General features: G+C 41.1%; 1 protein-coding gene across 2 annotated transcripts in view; it reads right to left on the reverse strand.

Annotated features, from left to right (window-relative positions):
• The window catches only part of RunxB (Runt related B), a 41,897-nt gene extending 23,666 nt beyond the window's left edge, over nt 1-18,231 (reverse strand). The window contains exons 1-3 of one of the 2 annotated variants that reach the window (XM_032440039.2): nt 17,890-18,231; nt 5,121-5,620; nt 4,837-5,053 (exon numbers count right to left, since the gene is read on the reverse strand). In XM_032440039.2, coding sequence (XP_032295930.1) covers nt 4,837-5,053; nt 5,121-5,528 — 625 coding nt within the window. In that variant the 5' untranslated portion in view covers nt 5,529-5,620; nt 17,890-18,231. Of the gene's footprint in view, nt 1-4,836; nt 5,054-5,120; nt 5,621-7,598; nt 7,697-17,889 lie in introns of those variants that run through there. The other variant, XM_032440038.2, reaches the window with a different exon arrangement.
• Between the last annotated feature and the right edge of the window lie 371 nt (nt 18,232-18,602).

Consider the following 18,602-nt stretch of genomic DNA (forward strand, 5'->3'; position numbering starts at 1 on the left):
CGAAAGAAAAGCCAACGTAGCGGAATACGCCCCGAAAATAAATACGCCAACATATTGTTTACTTGCCAGCTGCCAGCTGCCAGCTGCCATTTGTCAGCGCATTTCCGCAAAGCTACAGTCCGTACACATTCCTATGGAAAGCCCACACAAATTGTTTAGCCGAGCCCATTTTATTAACTCGAGCATATACACACATTTGCTTTGTCTCAATCTGAGTGGTAAATTAACTCATCTCTATTTCATATGCACCACAACATACAAATATGCACTCGAAACTGCGGAAATTATATTTAAGCAAAACATATTTTACATAAATAATACATAAATGTGTTGTATGAAAACCAACGGAATTCATATTCACCAAGTAAAAGGATTTTATGTTCATAATACTTTGCGTTCTTCCACAATTCAATTTTGAAGAATCCATCTAATCCATGAATATAGGCCTTTTTTAGAAAATTAATCATGTGGGATACGTGTATCGGAAGAATCATGCAAATTTGCCGCTTTTAAAATACTTTACAAAACCTTTCATTATAATAGAGAAATATAGCATATTTCCTCGATTTCGATAAATGTCAAACTGTGTATCAAGTTGTTTTCCTTTTATTTTTAAACTGTTGATTGCAATTATCTTTCATTCGTTGATTTTACACCTTAAACTTGAAGTTAAACAGGTTTTTGATTCTAGAATCTATCTAGGTCTTGCTATCTTGTGCTCGTGTCACGTGCTCAAGTTGAGCACGCGCCCATCTCTAGCCAGAGGCACTTTTAATTGAATACACTTGCATGCATATGAAATCGTTTTCTGTGAAGCACATAGAATTGACTATTTGTAGGGAAATTTTGTCCATGTTAATTTGCATTAACCCTTGAATGCCCCATTCATAAACATCTTAACTTGCCTAAGTACAATAGGCAAATATTCTGACCTGTTCCATTGGCTAGAAATGCACTTAACTAATGAATTGCAGTTCATGCATGGAGACATACGCATGTGGGGCTGCTATTTTGGCTATGAAGCAGTCTTTCAGCTAGTCACGCTCCCAGCCACAGGGCTGTGCACCGGCATCAAAGCACCTGGCTCAAGTGGCAAGGCGTTAGGCATCGACTGTGCGATAAGCATGGCATAATCACAGCGAACGCCAACCTCCAGTTAATTAACATATTATCGTAAATGCAGTAGCAACAAGAAACTAAGCTGCAGCTGCTTCTGCTGGCGCTGCAGCTGCAGCTGCTAATGCACTTTAGTAATGCACTTCAAAGTGCTTACACATCAATGTGCAACAACCAGCCGTGCAACATGCAGCGCACATCTCATTTACATGCATACACATATATGGCAACAATAATTACATATGCTCAGCCTCCCCATTTCCGTAGCCGTCCAGAAGAGTTTAATTCATTAGTAGACAACGGCCAAATGCATTTCCCTTGTGTGTGGATTATTCAGTTTCCGCTTGAATGCAACTGCAGCTGCTGCCGCTGCCGATGCTGCAACAGTTGCAAAAGTCGATGCCACCATTTTATCTAATTGCGCCCACATTACGCATACGCAGCATAGAACACATCATTAAAATTACGAGTGCACAAAAATGCAAAAGCAGCTCCCAACCCTGGGCTTGACCCAGCCCCAAGCCCAAAACGTTGCCATTGCAGCTGCGAGGGTTGTTTTGAAAGTTCATATTATATTTTTACTTAAAATATAATGCTAGCGGGTATTTCCTTTCACACATATTTCGTTGAACGCCATGTCTCAAGTTCAATTAACAATTGTCCATCCCATTCGGTGGATTTTGAGAAAAGTGTGAAATGAGTTGCCATTGAGAACAATGGATATGGGTTTTATAGGGAGACTTTATCGGCCAAGTCAGTAATCTCCATTTCCACCAAGGAGTAAAAATGAGAGTAAAACCGAACGAATGGTTAGCAAAAAAGAGTTACATGCAACGAATTTCCACCATTTTTCCACACTTGCGGATGGAATTACTTTAAAACAATGGCCTGAATATCGATATTTGCATTTTGTGAACATGTGGACGCAATACCTTGGGACAAATGTCTAGAGAAGGTCATAAACATGTCAAAATTGATATGCCCTTGCTCTTGTTCAGCTCGCGTCACGTTTAAGCAACATTTTTTTGCTGGGGTTATCCAAAAAGCACATATGATAACATTATTGTTCAGAAAACAACCAATACAAAAGTAAACGATAAAATTATAATTCCTACTAATGAGTCGGCGACCTGTGCACCTATCTGTCATTCAGTCCGCTAGTCAAAACAACTCTCTTATAAAGATAAGTATGTGTCGATTGATTGCCGCACGTTTTGGGTAACTCAGTAAGATGTTGTCCAATTTACGGAGCAGCCTACGCTAAGCGGTTGAATGTCTATTGAAGCACATGCTGCGCAAACATAATTCGTAGCTGACCAAGGGGCATTCGGTATCTGCAGCCTTGACAACTGCAAGTGGCATTAGTTGTAGCAACAACGGCAGCAACAACAACAAAAACAACAAAAACAACAAAAACAACAACAATAAAAGCAACAACAATTGCACGCATCACTTTTCTAGTACAAGGGATTTGCATTTGTTTGCTAATTGAAATTAAGCAAATATTTACAAGCATGAGGCGCGCGACGGGCTACCGTGGGCGGGATCGGACTTGACCCACGTAATCCTTTTGTAGCGCATTAAAATTCATGGTAAGAGTCTGAAAAAAGGACCAACAGTGGCGCCAGATAATTTAAATCCATTTGTACAACATTTGCCGCTGCTTTCAATTGCAATTGCGAGCACATTTTTTTCCATTTTATATTTCTGGTAATTAGTAAGAAAAGAGTCGGACCGGGAGGGGAGCGGCCGGAACGAAGCCAGTCCGAGACGGGGACGGTCCGGGACGGGGCCGGTCCGAGCTGGGCCGGCATGGAGATCGAAGCGTAACTGTAACCGGGTCCCATAATCAAATGTTTAAAAAAAGATTTGCAAGTAAATCCCAAGGAATTATTTGCCACTTGAAACGTTTAAAAATGCCAACAAGAATCTGTCGATGCTGATGAGGGTGACAGAAAAAAAAAAAAAAACAAAACAGAACCGAGGGCGAAAAGGCCAAAACCAAACCAAAGCAGAGCAAAGCAAAGCGTAGCAACCCCAGACCAAGTGCGTGTATTGGGTTGGGGTCAGACAAACTTAATGAGCAAATTGTCAAATGCCGCGGCAAAGCGCGCACTTAAACATGCCGGGATCTAGAAAATGACGCCCCCTAAAAATAAAAAAAAAAAAAATAAAAAAGAAAAATAACTTGACGAAAGTAGCAACAAAATGATAAAGATGGCAAAGAAAATATCCAAAGGACGAAAAAAAAAGTAAAAGTTGCCGCCGCTGTTGTTAGCCATGTTTGGGGATTTGAATAAACAGTTACGCTGATTTAATTTGGTTCATGGCCCAGGCCCAGGGCCAGGGCCAGGGCCAGAGCCAAGGCAAATCATTGGCGAAGAAAAAATTCTATCACAGTATGTCGTCTGTCACCCTCGATTTGATTTTTAAATTGCGTTCGTGATAAATTGACGAAATGAACAGCAATAACGCCACCAAAAAGAGACGCGAATAACACACACACCCACACAACACACCCACACAGCAAGCAGGAAAAAATATGCGAAGAAAATTGACAATTGTCAAGGCGGCGCCCCCTGAATAGACATATAAAAATTAACTACAGACTACTTATCTTATTTGTTGACGCAGTCAAAAAAAAAAAAAAAAAAATGAGGAGAGAAACCAGGAGCTAAATCCCAGACAGACGCCAGCAGAGGCCAACGCGGGCCCATTCACTGCAATATATGAACGGAAGCCAAGCCAAAAAGTTTGTCCGCCGCTTTTGATGTATGCGACGGTGTGCGTAGTGTGCGCTGGTGTGCGTGGTGTGCGTGGTATGTAAGCCGCGATATAGATGCGCATACGCCGCATTCTAGTGGCAATATGCTACAAATATCCTGGGGCGTAGACAGGAAGCAGACAATCAAGCCAAATGATACGCTGAATGGAGTTAGCCGTGCGCAGAAGTTAAATGCTAACAGCATCTCTTCAACTTTCAACTTTGCATATTCCTTAGCTCTGCTAATGAGCCCCACTTAGCAGGTGCCCCGCCCAGCAACTGGACCGGCAGCGTAAAACTTGGCTAAAACTTAATTAATTAACATGACAGTTGATATACCAACTAAACCAACTAGATCGGATGGACCACTCCCATTAAGCTCTCAAGTCATGGAAAATTGGCTGAAAATTGGCTAAACTGGTTTTGGGCAAATGCATGTTAAAAACAGAAGGAATATATAAGTATAAAGTGAACATATTATTGTTCGGCAGTAAAAGTAGAGTAGATAGTCCAGCTGCATGGAAACTAAGCAAGAGCAAAGGGCTTACAACTTGATAAATATCTATCTTAATATCCTTTTGCTTATCCAGATAAATAAGCCAAACTTAGCATATGTGCGTTTTATGTTCCTTGCCCAGGAACCAATTACAGCTAAAACTTATATGAAAACGTTTTTGTTTTTCAAAGTATCAAACTAAGTATATACAAGCTTTGCACACAATTAAATTCCTATTAATATCGGACGACTATATCATGTAGGTCTATATGAGAGATCGGTCGCAAAATGGGTTTGTGTATGGCGAAAGGATCAGTTTTTTCGAACAAATCTTCATCAGGCTCGACAATCAACTCTCTCCGCACACATCTACAAAACCGTTGGCCACAAGGGTATTCAAGCTTCGGCGTGCCGAAGACAGCCGTGTCCCCTTGTTTAATTGATTATGGTTCGTACTCACCCCTGCCGCTGCGTCCAACAAATCGTAGATCGTTGAACTTGGCTACTTGATTCTTCATGACGGCGGTGCAGTTGCGCAGCTCGCCGCAAAAGTTCTCATCGTTGCCGGCGCGTATTGTGACAATGGTGCCATCCATGACCTCGCCCAGTGCCAGGACCTTGAAGGCAATGGGCAGCGTTTTATTGGAACGCCAGTGCGTGGGCAGCGTCGTGCAGACCTGAGTGCAGAGTGTGCATGTTATCCAGTTGAAGGATGTGGGAGGGAGAACCTTGCCAAATACTCACCACGTGCGGTGAGCCCGTTTTAACAAGCTCGCCAGGATGTTCGGCTAGCAGGACATCAACGGTGCGCTCGATCAGATTCTCGGGCGTCAGGTACGGACTTGTATCAACGGGTTTGTTTTTGCTGCTGCTGTTGGTGTTGTTGTTATTGCTATTGTTGTTATTGCTGTTGTTGTTGTTGTTATTGCTGTTGCTGTTGTTGTTGTTGTTATTGTTGTTGTTAGACTCTGCATTGCGTCGCTTCGTTGTGCTGCCCGTTGTTGTTGTTGCCGCTGTGTGCTGTTGCAGCTGTTGTTGTGTCGATTGTTGCTGCTGTTGCTGGTGTTGCTGGTGTTGTTGCTGCTGCTGTTGCTGTTGCTGGTGTGCTGTTTGATTTGAGGTGGTCGAACTGACCTCAGCTGAAATGTGCATTATTGCCAATAATTCCGAGAGTTTATGTCTTTGGGTTTAGTCAATATTTTGTTTTACTGCCAACTGTTTTATAGATTCGCGCACTTGGTCATCTGCAAGGAGAGACGCAATCTCATCAATATATCCGATAAATTTTTTCTAATTTTATTTAAGTTATTTATTTAATGCACTACACTTGAGCACAAAGCTTAGGGCTCGCATTCCCGTAGCGAATATGTCTTCTAGACTGCTCTATTATTGGTTTTACTTTAAGTATATATAATAAATGATAATAATTACACTATGCAACAGTAATTAAATAAATAAATAAATCCTTATTATAATGTATAGCCCACTAATATTTTCTGCACTTGTTTAAAGTTTTTCACAATCTTCGCATATTTTTCTACAAGTCCATTAATAGTTTTGCTCAACACAAATTTAAGTCGATTTGCGGCTCGATCGTTTCTCAGCAGCCTCACTTGTACCCAAACAGCTCTGCCCGCAAAAGTATGCAACACATTTGTCGAACCACTTGATGTTATCCAGGATTTTGGACACGTTGAGCACAATGGTAGCCTCACCTGTGTGTGGATATGTCGAACGCTTTGCTGATGGGCCTTTTGGCCCGCAGGACAACCGCGCACCTTTGCGCACAATTTGCATTTAAGCCTCCGCCGTCGAGCGCAACTCAATTAAATATTAAAAATCATGGCGAATACGCAGCGTGACGGGTACGGGCGTTGCTCAGCTAAGATGGATGGCGAGCTGCAGATGCAATATTTGCAAACGGATTCCCCAGGACATCAGAAATAAAAATACGAAACAAAAAAGTGTATGGCAAAAATTGTCCGGGAAAAAATTGTATATAAATAAAAATGATAATAATAAAGCGCCAGCTGTTGCCTGTTTGTGTTTGGCCACCAAAAAAAAAATCAACAATGTGCAATATACACTCACACGCATACGCACACACATGCACGCATACACCTTTTGAAGCTGCATCGACTGCGTATAAATAAAAAAGTTGCGAATGACGCGATGCGTTTTGTTTTTGCAATGCTTTTTGCGCCATTCGACAACTATTTTTGTTGTTGTTTATATACACACACACATATGCAGTCTATCTGTGTGGGTGTGCATGTGTGTACTAGCACAATCTGTAGGTAGTATATGTACTCGTTTTTTACAACTTCCGTTTGAATTTTTGCATACACGACGGGCGCAGCTGGACAACAAATGAGCTCGTCCAGTGACTATGCGGCGACATATGTGGCCACAGAGACGGGACACGAGACAAAGGACCCGGGCACACAGTAGACGGTGGCCAGCAACGGGGGCGGCGGGGGAACAGTGCACAGGCGACAGGAAAATGAGACAATGGAAAAATTGAATTTGGTCTGGGTTCGGGAACTTATTGTCGAGTGCATGTTGGGGCAGGTTCCGATGGGCCTGCTGTGAAAGCTGACGGACTAAGCAGGCATTAGGCATATTATTACTGTAATTGCAATTCTCGAAATTACTTCGTATAGTTCTCATGCAGTTAACACGTACAAAGACTCCAAAAAGTATCAATCAAATTCCAAGAATTTTTCTGAACTATTTTCAAGCAGTTTAATCCAGTCACATTCCATGGATCTATCTTTGACTAGGTCCTGTATTATGCTGCTTGGTTTTCTTGGACATTCCGTAACATAAACTATATAAATTAACCAAATATGCTTTCGTATTGATCAATTGATTGAGAACTTAGTTGATCTGGATTCCCTTATCCATGATATCTGATACGAGATGTACGAGTGGATCTGGAGTTTTAATCAATATAAATCCTTATCAATGACACGTGATGCACGATTTAATCCGCTCAATGGGCAACAGATTTTATAAATCAATTATCTGCTCTAAGCATGGCAGATCGATCCATTTACGATCGTTTCCCAAATCACAGCTTATATCTCATACTCATTATTATTTGCTTATCCCATTGAACTACAATCAAGTATACGCCAAGAAGTCCAACTCAAACGTTAGTCAGGTATATGCAAAAATTAATTTCAATACAAATTGTATCTGAAACTCTGTTAAACTTACGTTTTCTATAGCACCATATGAATATTCCAGCTATTGGCGCAATAGAGTTTTAGCTTTTTAGAGTAATTTGTGTAAATTTGGTTTATTTTGTGGCACGCAAAAAAAAAAACTTCTTGAATTATATCACAAATGTGCACAGTAAAAAAATATCAATTATAAATTGTAATAATAAAAACGATATTCAATATATAACAATTTCTTGTGTACACACACAACACAGGCCACACACCACACACCACACACCACACACACACACACTGCACTGATTGATAGAACCGCTTGAGATTGAGCTTAAGATTGAGCTCCAGATTGTATAGCACTTTGTTGGTTGTGTGCTCGCTTTGGACTCTGGGGCTGGCGATCGAATCAAACGACACGGAGATATTAAACTATTTTTTTGCGGTAACCATGAACGCGACCACTATGAGCGGTTGGCGACGCCGACAGCGAAGTCAACGGCGCGTCATCATAATCACGACGGCGGGCAAGGACGAAGGCGAGTACGAGAACGAGAACGAGGACCACGACCAGGACGAGGACGAGGACGAAGACGAGGCTGAGACGAAGCAGCAGCGACGTCTATGTGAATGTGGATGTGGCTACGGCTGTGCCTGTGGATGCTGTATGCTAGATTCAGAGTCAATGGCTAACGCCTTTGGAGTGCGAGTGCCGCCTCTTTTTGCGTTTTTCAAGCAACCGCGTTGGGTATATAATTCTTTTTCTTGGCTTAACATTTACCACGAGAACCAGTAGCAGTGGTTTTTACTTGTGGTGTCCCAGCAGCGACGCCAACAGCGACTGCAGCGCCAGCAACTGGCAACATCGCTGCAGTCGGCGACAGCGCAGGCGACGACAGCAGCAGCAGCAGCAGCAGCAGCAGCAGCAGCAGCGACAGCGGCAGCAGCACTGACGAACCGAAAGCCAAGCCAAAACCGAAACCGAAACCAAAAACGTCAACTACACCACAAGCAGAAAGGCCGCAACGATGTCTTCAAGTTGCTGCCCCAACCAGCCAAGTCGCCTGCCAACCTCCCAGCCGCCCAGCCCTCCAGTGGATGGGATGGGGTCCTGCTGCTGGAAACGAAAAAAAGCGCTCAATTTTAGAGCTCGCAACACCTTCGCGAGCTGCTTAGAGACCGGGCGGCCGCTGGAAGCAAATGGGGGCACGGCCGGCGGAGCAGTAAAAAAAAATTGAGTTGAATTTCGCAGCTGGAAGCTGCGACCTACTGTTCGACTCATTTTTCTATGCAGCGCTTATGGTATTTCCCTGCGTTTTGCTTTTGTATATCTTATTTTTTTTTTTTTTTGCCTTCCATTTTTTTTCTTCTTCTCTTTGGCGCAAGCAACCCCCGAAAGACGTCTTGGAAGTGCGCTGCGACGTCTTCTAGCTTTGACTCAAGCGAAAAAATCTCAACAGCGTGGTAAATAAGGCGCTGTCGACTACTGTCCCAAGACTCCGGCACGGGAGCGGCGCTCAGACCCCAGAATTGCAAGTCCGAGATGCTGGCCAAAAAATTGAAACCGGCGCGCGGCTTTGCGGCGAGCCTCTACCTAACCAGAGAATGTGCATAGACAGGCAGCTGGGCAGAGCGAGTGAGACGGGCACACCAGGGCGAACGGGATGGCGAGCGTGCTGGAGCGAGATGGCGCATAAGTGTGGGCGGCAAAGCGAGAGAGAGAGGGAGAGAGAGAGAGAGAGAGTAAGAAAAACAGCAACAGAGAGAGAGAGATAGAGAGCGAGAGACATGTAGTGGTAACACGGTAAAATCTTGCGGCTGCCATTTGCGGCCAAAGACGAGGCGATTTTATTTATTTTTTTTTTTATTTTTGGTATTTTTTTGTTTTTAAGCTAGGCCCCGATTCGGGCGCCTTGAGTGAAAAATTGCAACAATAACCACATGAGCATAAGACGCCCCCTCACTAATACACACATACACGCACACGCACACACACACAGGGCCAGACGCACAGGAGATGGATTCGTTGAGTTCTTTTTGTCACCAGGGCGGAGTTTTCTCGCCTTACAGTACCGACCTGTCGGCATATTAACGTTCAACCCTCCTACATTTTGCGGTTTTTGCATGTACCAACAAGACGCGAATGCTGCTTCCAAGGAGAACGCCTGCCAGTGGTGGTGGTGGTGCTCTAACTGTTGGTAGTGTTGGTGGTGGTGGTGGTGGTGGTGATGGTGGTGGTATGTGTTGTCAGTCGGCGGTTGCGCAGCAAATATGTCGAAGGGTGTGTGGTTGGCGTAATGAAACCGCAAGAATTATTATACGCTGCGGTCGATTACTATATCAAAATGCTAATCCAGCTGACGGCAGACCGCCCGGTCCAACAGCCAACCAAACTGCGCCGGCGACAAGCCAATGAGCGATGCCCCATTGCAAATTAGCGACCGAATCGCCCAAATGCCAATCTAAAATGGTGGCCACTCTTATTAGCCAGCTTCGAAGTTATTTCTTTAGGTTTGTATTGCTAAATGGCGCACATAAGTACATTAAATCTATGTCAATATATTTGTGTGAATGGCAGCCTCAAACACAGTCTTCACTCATTCATTCGTTTGGTAGTGATCAGACGGAACTGATCGATTCCAGCGCGGAAGAAAACATATTTAAATTTAAATAAGCTTTTCACCCTCAAACCATTGAAACTCACTTTTCAGTAGACTGGATGGACTTATCCAGACTGGGAAACTTATCTTAAAAAAAAAGGTTAATTTTTTATTTTTTTCAAAGTTATTTATCTATCATAACTTCATAAAATATAAATATAGACATCCTATCAAGTTCATCATCGTCAAAAAAATTGTTTGAAAGTCCATAAAAAATTAAAATTTGTGATCTGTGTACTAAGATCTTTGCTTCAACCTCTAAATGAAACTGAATCCGATATTTTATATATATATTGTATATATTTTTATATTGTATTGTGTTTTTTGTTAAAAAAGAAGGGCTCTGAAGGCTCCACTTAATTAATAATCGCTGTCAAACTGTAACCCGGATTCAGTGCATTTTCAACTGTGATTTAACACAAACATTTTTGTGGCCACATTATTCTTATGGCTCGATCTGAAGGGGCATCAGCAATCGCACAGCAAAATTTATTGAGTCCTGCTATAAAACTCTGGAAAATACATGAAAGATTTTCACGATTTACCCGCTTCAAGCAAGACGAACAACACAATACAACACACATAAATATAATATAAAATATTTCCTCCTGTAAAAATGTTTAAAATGGATAGTAAAACTTACATTCCATAAAAGAAAAGTTTAGCACGAATAACTCGATGCCTCTATCTATTTAGCTTTTCAAGCTCGTTCAAGCAAGAAAGATATTCTACTCGTCTGCCCTGATCAGGCTTGGAAACAGCCTAATTATATCTTTTTGGCCCATTTTGTACTCAAATTCTAAGTCAATCTACATAACATAGCCCACAACAATAACAACTGTGACGTCGATTCAATGGGAGATAGAGCTAAGAGAAGCCTACAAAGGCTAATTTCATAGAAAATGTTCTAATCATAATTATTATTAGTATCTATTAAAATAAGTATTATATTATCTTCTGTAGATATACGTAACTGTTTATTCTGAGTGACACAGAAACCACCTCAATCAATAAAATATTTTAGCTTTCAGCACCTCGGCATAGTATATAGATCAATATGAATGCTAGAATGTTTAAAAATGAACGTTAAAAAAACTTCCATGTTTGATGCAGTTATCGTATAGAAGAACATGTTTATATTTAAGGCTATTTGCATTCATATAAGATTTTACCCCTTTATAAAACTCGGTAGAGCTATGTGAAATTCCATTCAACTTAAGCAATGTTTCAGTGCAATATGGAAGTACATACATATATTTGTGCACCCGTATTGATGTATTTGTGTATTTATCATTAGCCGCATACAAAGCGATTGATAAGTGGTCAACCGGTGTAATAGAGCTCTACGTTGGGCCAATTAAGGCATAACCCAAATACGAGAACCAAAACAAGCAAATAGAAGAAGGTGGCTCGAGGGCTTGGCACATTGGAACCGCGAAGAAACACCCTGAGAATGGTGACGGGCGGCGGCATTTATGTGTGTGGACAACAACTGTAGCTGCAACAGAAAATGAAGAAGAAGAAGAGCAAAAACTGTTAACTGGTGTTGCACTCAAGGCGCCGCGCCGGGCGCTGGGGCAACAATCAGAAACAAAAGCAAGAGATTTTGTGCAAATAATTTAAGAGGCAGTAAAAAGTAAACGACTCGTCGAGCTGTTAACGAATATATAGCTGAGAAGAGGCAGAGTGGGGTGGGTTGGGTAACGCCGCGCGCACACACACACACACACACACACAGGCACGCACACTTTAATGGCCAGCACGGCGATGACAAGCGACAAAAGCTGTCGGCAGTTGACGGCTCTTCTGGCAGCTTTTGTGTGTTGATTTTTCTTTTAATTGTTGCGGATTTGCATTCTGACACATTTGTCAACCTCAACCTCAGCGCCGGCCTCAGAGTCGCGCAACGTAGCCAGCGACACACACACACACACACACACACACACACACACACACACACACATAGGCACACGCAAAAGGGTTGCCTACAAGGCGTGTCAAGGTGTGGGTATGTCTGTGGGCCGGGGGTGGGTCTGGGTCTGAGATGTGGCCGGGAGGGCGCAAAACCTCGTTTGCACAGGTTGTATGAGCAGCGTTTATTATTTATTAGCTGGCATGTCTATGTGTGTACACGAGTGTGTATGTGTGTGTGACAGCAGGTGAAGCCTTAAGCCCGTTGGGATAATAATAAACGCCGGGGCCAAGTCATTTGTTAGAGAGACTCAGCAACAACACCTACCAGCAAACTGTGCACGCTATGTATGTGTGTGCGTGTGTGCGAGCGTGCATGTGTGTGTGTGTGTGTGTGTGTGTACAAGTGTGTTTTGAGTGACATGTGTCAAAACTGAAAAACTACGCGAATTTGTGTCAAATACCCTTGTCAGCGCGTTTCAAGTGCAAGAAAATACTCGAGAAGGCACGTGCTGTCATTAGGTACGGGGAAGGGGTAGAGGCAGGCGGACTACAGTGGGCCGTGACGTACACAGATATAAGTACATATAGGCGGTTCAGCTGCCTATGTGTCCGTCAGTCCCCAAAAGAGTAGAACCCCACTAAATATATTAAGCTGCTACATATAAGTCTGTAGATAAAATACGACAAATGCTCCGCATTCTCCTTATATAAAACAGTGTGCCGATTGACTGACTGATTGATTGACTGATTGACTGGTGATCAATGCACTTCCATTATGAGAAGAAGATGCACGCTAAGATCGTCTTTCAGATATTTGAATTTCACCAAAATATGTGGAAAAAACGTGAAAAACGTTTATATGAAAATTTTTCTTCACCATCCATGATTTGGCGGGCGAAGTTTAAACTTACTCAAACTCACTCTTAAGTATATTTATATAAATGAATTTTCGCAAAAACCCATACACTTTAATTAAAAATTGAATTTTGTTGACGAAATTTTAAGTGTCGTCCGATCGGCATTCAACTTTTTTCCATCGTTTTTTCGGCTTCAAGCTAATTTTCAAAGAGCTTTGTGAAAAGTGATTTATACGTTTTCGCAAAATTCACTCCTTTTGAATAATAAATGCACCTGAAAGTATGCATGATAAAAAATGTTATTTTACGGCCTTAAGCTTTAAGCTAGCTAGAAAATGGGCTTGCATTACCCGGCTTTACCCGGACAAAAGAATCCTTTAAAAATTTCAAATCAATATTTTCACCCAATTTCCACCCATTAAGGTGAAAAAACGGTCAGAAACGTTTAATTTACTAAATTTTTAATAAAATATTTTACAACATTTTTCAGACTACTTTTATAATGTTTCTTTGAACCTTCAAGAGGCGCACCTTTGTTACTTACTTCATCATAATTGCGCCGACAAATTCGGCTTTCAAGCTTTTATGGTTTGATTTAAACGTTGATCACCAATCAGTCTGTCTGTGAGCACAAACAGCTTGTTTTATTTTTATATTGCTTGCTTATTGCGATAGCTATCGAAATTATATTCAATTTGGTCGCATCAGTGTAATAAAGAGACAAACGTTTAATGGATTAAACGCGACTCGTAAGCCCACGACAGTTAAGTCTGCCCTGTCACGACTTGGAACTACTTGTGAGGGGTTGTTCCGAATATTTCGCAAAAATTTCTTATGTGAGTTCGTAAAAAAACGAAATACAAAAAAAAAAAACAAAATTGCCTTTGATCAATGAAAACAAATCATAAAACGCGGTTTACAGCTCCCATGTGTGTAATCGCTGACATTTAACTTTTGGCCTTCCTTGAGGCTTATGGCTTGCACGTGAGGGTGGCTCGAATGAAGTGAAGCAATATAAAACAGGAGTGCTCTCCTCGAAAAGGGACGTCTAGAATATACCCTGTAGCCAGCGGCCAGCACATGCACACACAGACTCTTTCAATTCAGTATCAATACCTTTTCACAAAAAAAGATTTATCGATTAAGTGATGTTAGCTATCGAAATAAATATGCCAAATATGTAGATTTTGGCTTTCTAGTCTGTAGCTTTTAGAGTTTTTAAGATCATATTGCAGAAAAGGCAGATATGCCCAGATCAGCTTAGTTAGGCGCGTATATACATATATGTACATATGCTTCTATATACATTTAATATGCATGCATACATATATTGCATACATTTACACAAAACAAAAAACCGACATACTCTGTATTAAACATGTTCAATGGGTCTGGTATAAAACCGACAAAAAAAAAATAAAAACAACCTTATTGACATGCGCTGCGCCACAAAACATCTGCCGTGGGAATCAACATTTAAGAAAGTTAAAAATTTGAAAAATGTTCAACAATCTGAGATTTTGAGCCCATGTTTTGATTTCAGCAATTTTTTACAAGCCAAATAGCACTTAAAAGGGCTTGCAAGTGAAACCCTTGAAACTGATTCGATTACGGATAAGAGTTCTCAGCGAACTATTCAAATTTGCATGGACCTTAAGGGTTAGAATTTTTAGTTGGGTTTGGCTTTTGAAAATCAATTCCCTCGTTACATTTTAAAAAAATTTTATCTTTGTACACAAAAACTGTTTGACCTGATCGAAAAGTGACGGCTAAGATGAAGCATTACAAATATCATCCCGCGAATGTGAATATTTCAAACGCATTTTCTAAGACATTTGCACATTTTAGTTAAAAGAGTGTTTTGGCGAATAGATAAACTTTCTCTTGTTAGTGTGTGCGCGTGTGTGTTTGTGTGTGTATGCATATATATAAATAAATGTGTATCTATTTATGTGTATCTTTTTGGATAACTCTACTTGCTGTGCTGTAAATAAAATAAAAGGTAATATACCCCTCTCTGCGATTCTCAAGAACACAAATAAGTCCCACATATTGTCTTGCTTTGATCATAAGTTTTGTGTTAATCAAGTGTATTGGCGAATTATATATACGGATGTGCATGTTGATGTGTATGTATATGATTGCATGTACACATATATGCAAGTACGCATGTATACATGCATGTGTGCACTTATGTATGTACATATGCGTATATTTAACTATGTTTGCATGCATAAATATTTCTCATATCAAACGCAGAAAAAAGTTACTTCCCGCTGCTTTTAAATGTTAAAAAAGGGTTTATTTTAATACCGCCCTACAATGCAATTCTCATGAATTCAAGTGAGCCTTACAGGCTTGCATGCATTGTTATTAACAAACTGGTTTGGTTAATAAATTCATTTTATTTTTGGGAATTTTTATTCGTTTGGAATCAGTAAAATATGAAATGAATAATAAAGGAATAATCAGTAGAAACGTAGTCTGTTTGCCAGAATAAAAGCTCTGCATGTCGCAAATAATGTTTATTTCTCGCTTGAACGGTTTGTATATACTAAAAACAGGGTATACAAAATATCAATCGATTCAGTAACTCAATCTGCAAATAGAGCTCTCACTCAATCCACGGTGTAGTTAATACCAATTCGAATTTGTTCAAACACAAGTGAAGAAATACATTTGTTAGCGAAAAAAACATAATCCATAAAAATAAGAAAGCTAAGTGCAAAAAGTGCAAACTTTCTGGACTGGATTGTTGCGTGCAGTGCATAGTTAAAAGCCACATTTGTTTTAATGGTCAGACATGGACACACACACACACACACACACACACACACACATATATATACACACACGCGTGCACAGCCAATGGCGACAGTTAGCGTAAGGATAAGGATAATAATAAGTGACTAAGTGAGTGAGTAAGTGAGTGAACACGGCTACAGATAACGATAACGTAAATAATGACCAAGATATAAAAAAACATAAAATTCGGGGTGTGGGCGTGAAGGGAAAACGTGCTCGATATTCAATAACCGCACCGAGGGCTCAGATCAGCCGAAGGACATGGCGCACACTTTCAGGCGGCGGCGGCGTCGCAGGCGAAAAAATTGAATTGAACACTTCCGGGCCGACGCTGATGGCAACCATGCGGGCAAGGACAATGACAGGACACAACACAGCCCATTGGCATGTCCATGACTGACCCATTCAATTAAGCATGAAAAAATGACCTGCGTGCGGGGGCCAGCCGGCCTACGTGCCATGATAGTCCTGTCTGTTGTTCATAACAAAAAAAAAAAAAAAAATACAAAAAAAGGCATCACATGCGAGGACGAGTAACAGCACTTAAGGAGCCAGCGACGGACGCTGCCCGCAACAAAACACGCATCACTTGTCACACATACTTAGCAGCAGAGAGCCGCCCGGCGAGAAGGGTGAAGGGGAGCCACCACTGGGAGTCAGAGAGATATACCAATAACGCGCCCAAAAGGACTCACTTATTGTCATGTCCTGGTGTTGTTATTGAGGTGTAATACAATTTTTTCCATGATACCCATAACAATGGCGAACAAAAAATAAAAAACAAAAAACCAAATAGAAATAAAATGAAAACGCCATGCCGACGCAATCAGAAAGGATAACGAGCCATCGTCGTCCTGGTCACATATGGCGGTATTAGTTTTAGCAACAATAGCAAGCCGGAGCATTTGGGTTGAGGCACAGGGTGGGTTTACTGCGTCCGGCATTGCATAAACTTGCAATTGAGCCAATTTGTAAAGTGCGGCAAGCCCATTAACGAGCAGAGCCAGCGAGCAACTACTCGTTACAGGACAATGCCCAGCGCTGCTGCCAATCGAACGTCAGCACCTGCGTCATAAGGCGACGACAACGACCCAAACAGCAGCCAAAGGCTGAGGCGCTGAGTCGCCCACTCGGGCGGCCGGGTGCGGGCGTGTCAGACCGGGCGGCTACCCCGAAACTTTCCGATGCATATCCCTTTTTGGGGCGGCGAGGACGACTACTTTGCATTACAAGCGCCCACAGTGAAATTAAAATAAAGTTATTTCTGCTGGCTATTTGGGACGGGGCAGAGTTTCGCCTTTTTTGTGCTTAACTACAAATAAATCTAAAACTCGCACATTCCTCAAAGCCTTGACGTCGCTGATGGCCACTGCCGGCAGACAAAGCGCTCAGGATACGCCAGGATACGAGTTGGCCACAGTTGGGCAACTCAGTTTTATTTTGCATTTACATGCCCACATGCATAATGTATATATTTGTTTGTGTGTGTCGATGTGTGTGTGTTTGTGTGTGGTCCTTGGGTCCATTGAATGCTCTAACATTGAATCCTTTACAATATTTAAAAGCACTAAGGAATCAATGGAAACGTCGGCTCGGCACTCTGCACAGCATGGTTTAAAGGTGCAAAATATTAGAGTCAAATATTAAAGTTGTGTCCAAATGCTCTGAAAATTGCAAATCTAAAGATCAAATATATACTATATGCTTCTTTCCCAGAGTTTAACCTGACAAAGCCTAATAAGAAATTTCATTTTTTACTTTCAAAATTACAGAAATACTACAAAGAAATTGTATTCAAATCCGAATATGTTCGTAAGCCTGGATCTCCATTTCCATCAAGGAGGAATCAGTGACGAAATCACAGAAAAGAAGAGATAATGTTAATGTGATTGAATTAATCAGAATCGGGAAGTGGAGCAATATTTATAAACACGTTTTATGTTCTTTTTCAGCTTGGCTCAGCATACGCACATATTTAAACACATATACAGATGTATGTACTCCAGTTAATACAAGTTAACATGCTTGCATACAATTTTAATAGTTGTTACTTTAATCTTAAATATAATAAGCATTGTTTTGTTCAAATAATACGTACCAGTTTTATCAGTGTCACATTTTAAATTGATGCCCCCTCCTGCGGCAAAGCCATAGCCACCGCCTCCTCCAAAATTCCGCCGTCTCTAATACAAAGTTGTCGCTGCCTCCTCTATGGCTGGAGCTGCCGTACCCTTCATAGTTGAAGCTGCCGTCACCTCTAAAATTAAAGCCGTCGCACCCTTCAATTTTTCAGCGGCCGCCTCCTTCGTAGTTGAAGCTGCCGTCTCCTGCACAGTGCAAGCTACCGTCTCCTCTACTTGAAGTGAAGCCTAAGGGACTTACTTAAGGGGTAAACTTGGTCTTGCTTATAAACATACAAAATATATGCATATATTTATTTACATATATGTATATGCATACATACACACATGGTTATATACATGCAAATATACATTCCAATAAACATTAATTGTTTAATAAATAAGTACAACATATAAACACACTTACATATACACACATACATACATACATACATACATACATACATACATACACACATGCTTACATACATACAAACATACATACACACACACGTACATACATGCATACATACATACATATATATATATACATATATACATGCATACATACATATATACATTCTTACACACACATACAGACACCTACTTACGTAGATACATCCACACTTACATACACACAAACATACACACATACATATACATACATATAAGTATATATGTATTCACACAT

Source organism: Drosophila virilis, chromosome X (assembly GCF_030788295.1).
Source record: "Drosophila virilis strain 15010-1051.87 chromosome X, Dvir_AGI_RSII-ME, whole genome shotgun sequence".
NCBI classification, from domain to species: Eukaryota; Metazoa; Arthropoda; class Insecta; order Diptera; family Drosophilidae; genus Drosophila; species Drosophila virilis.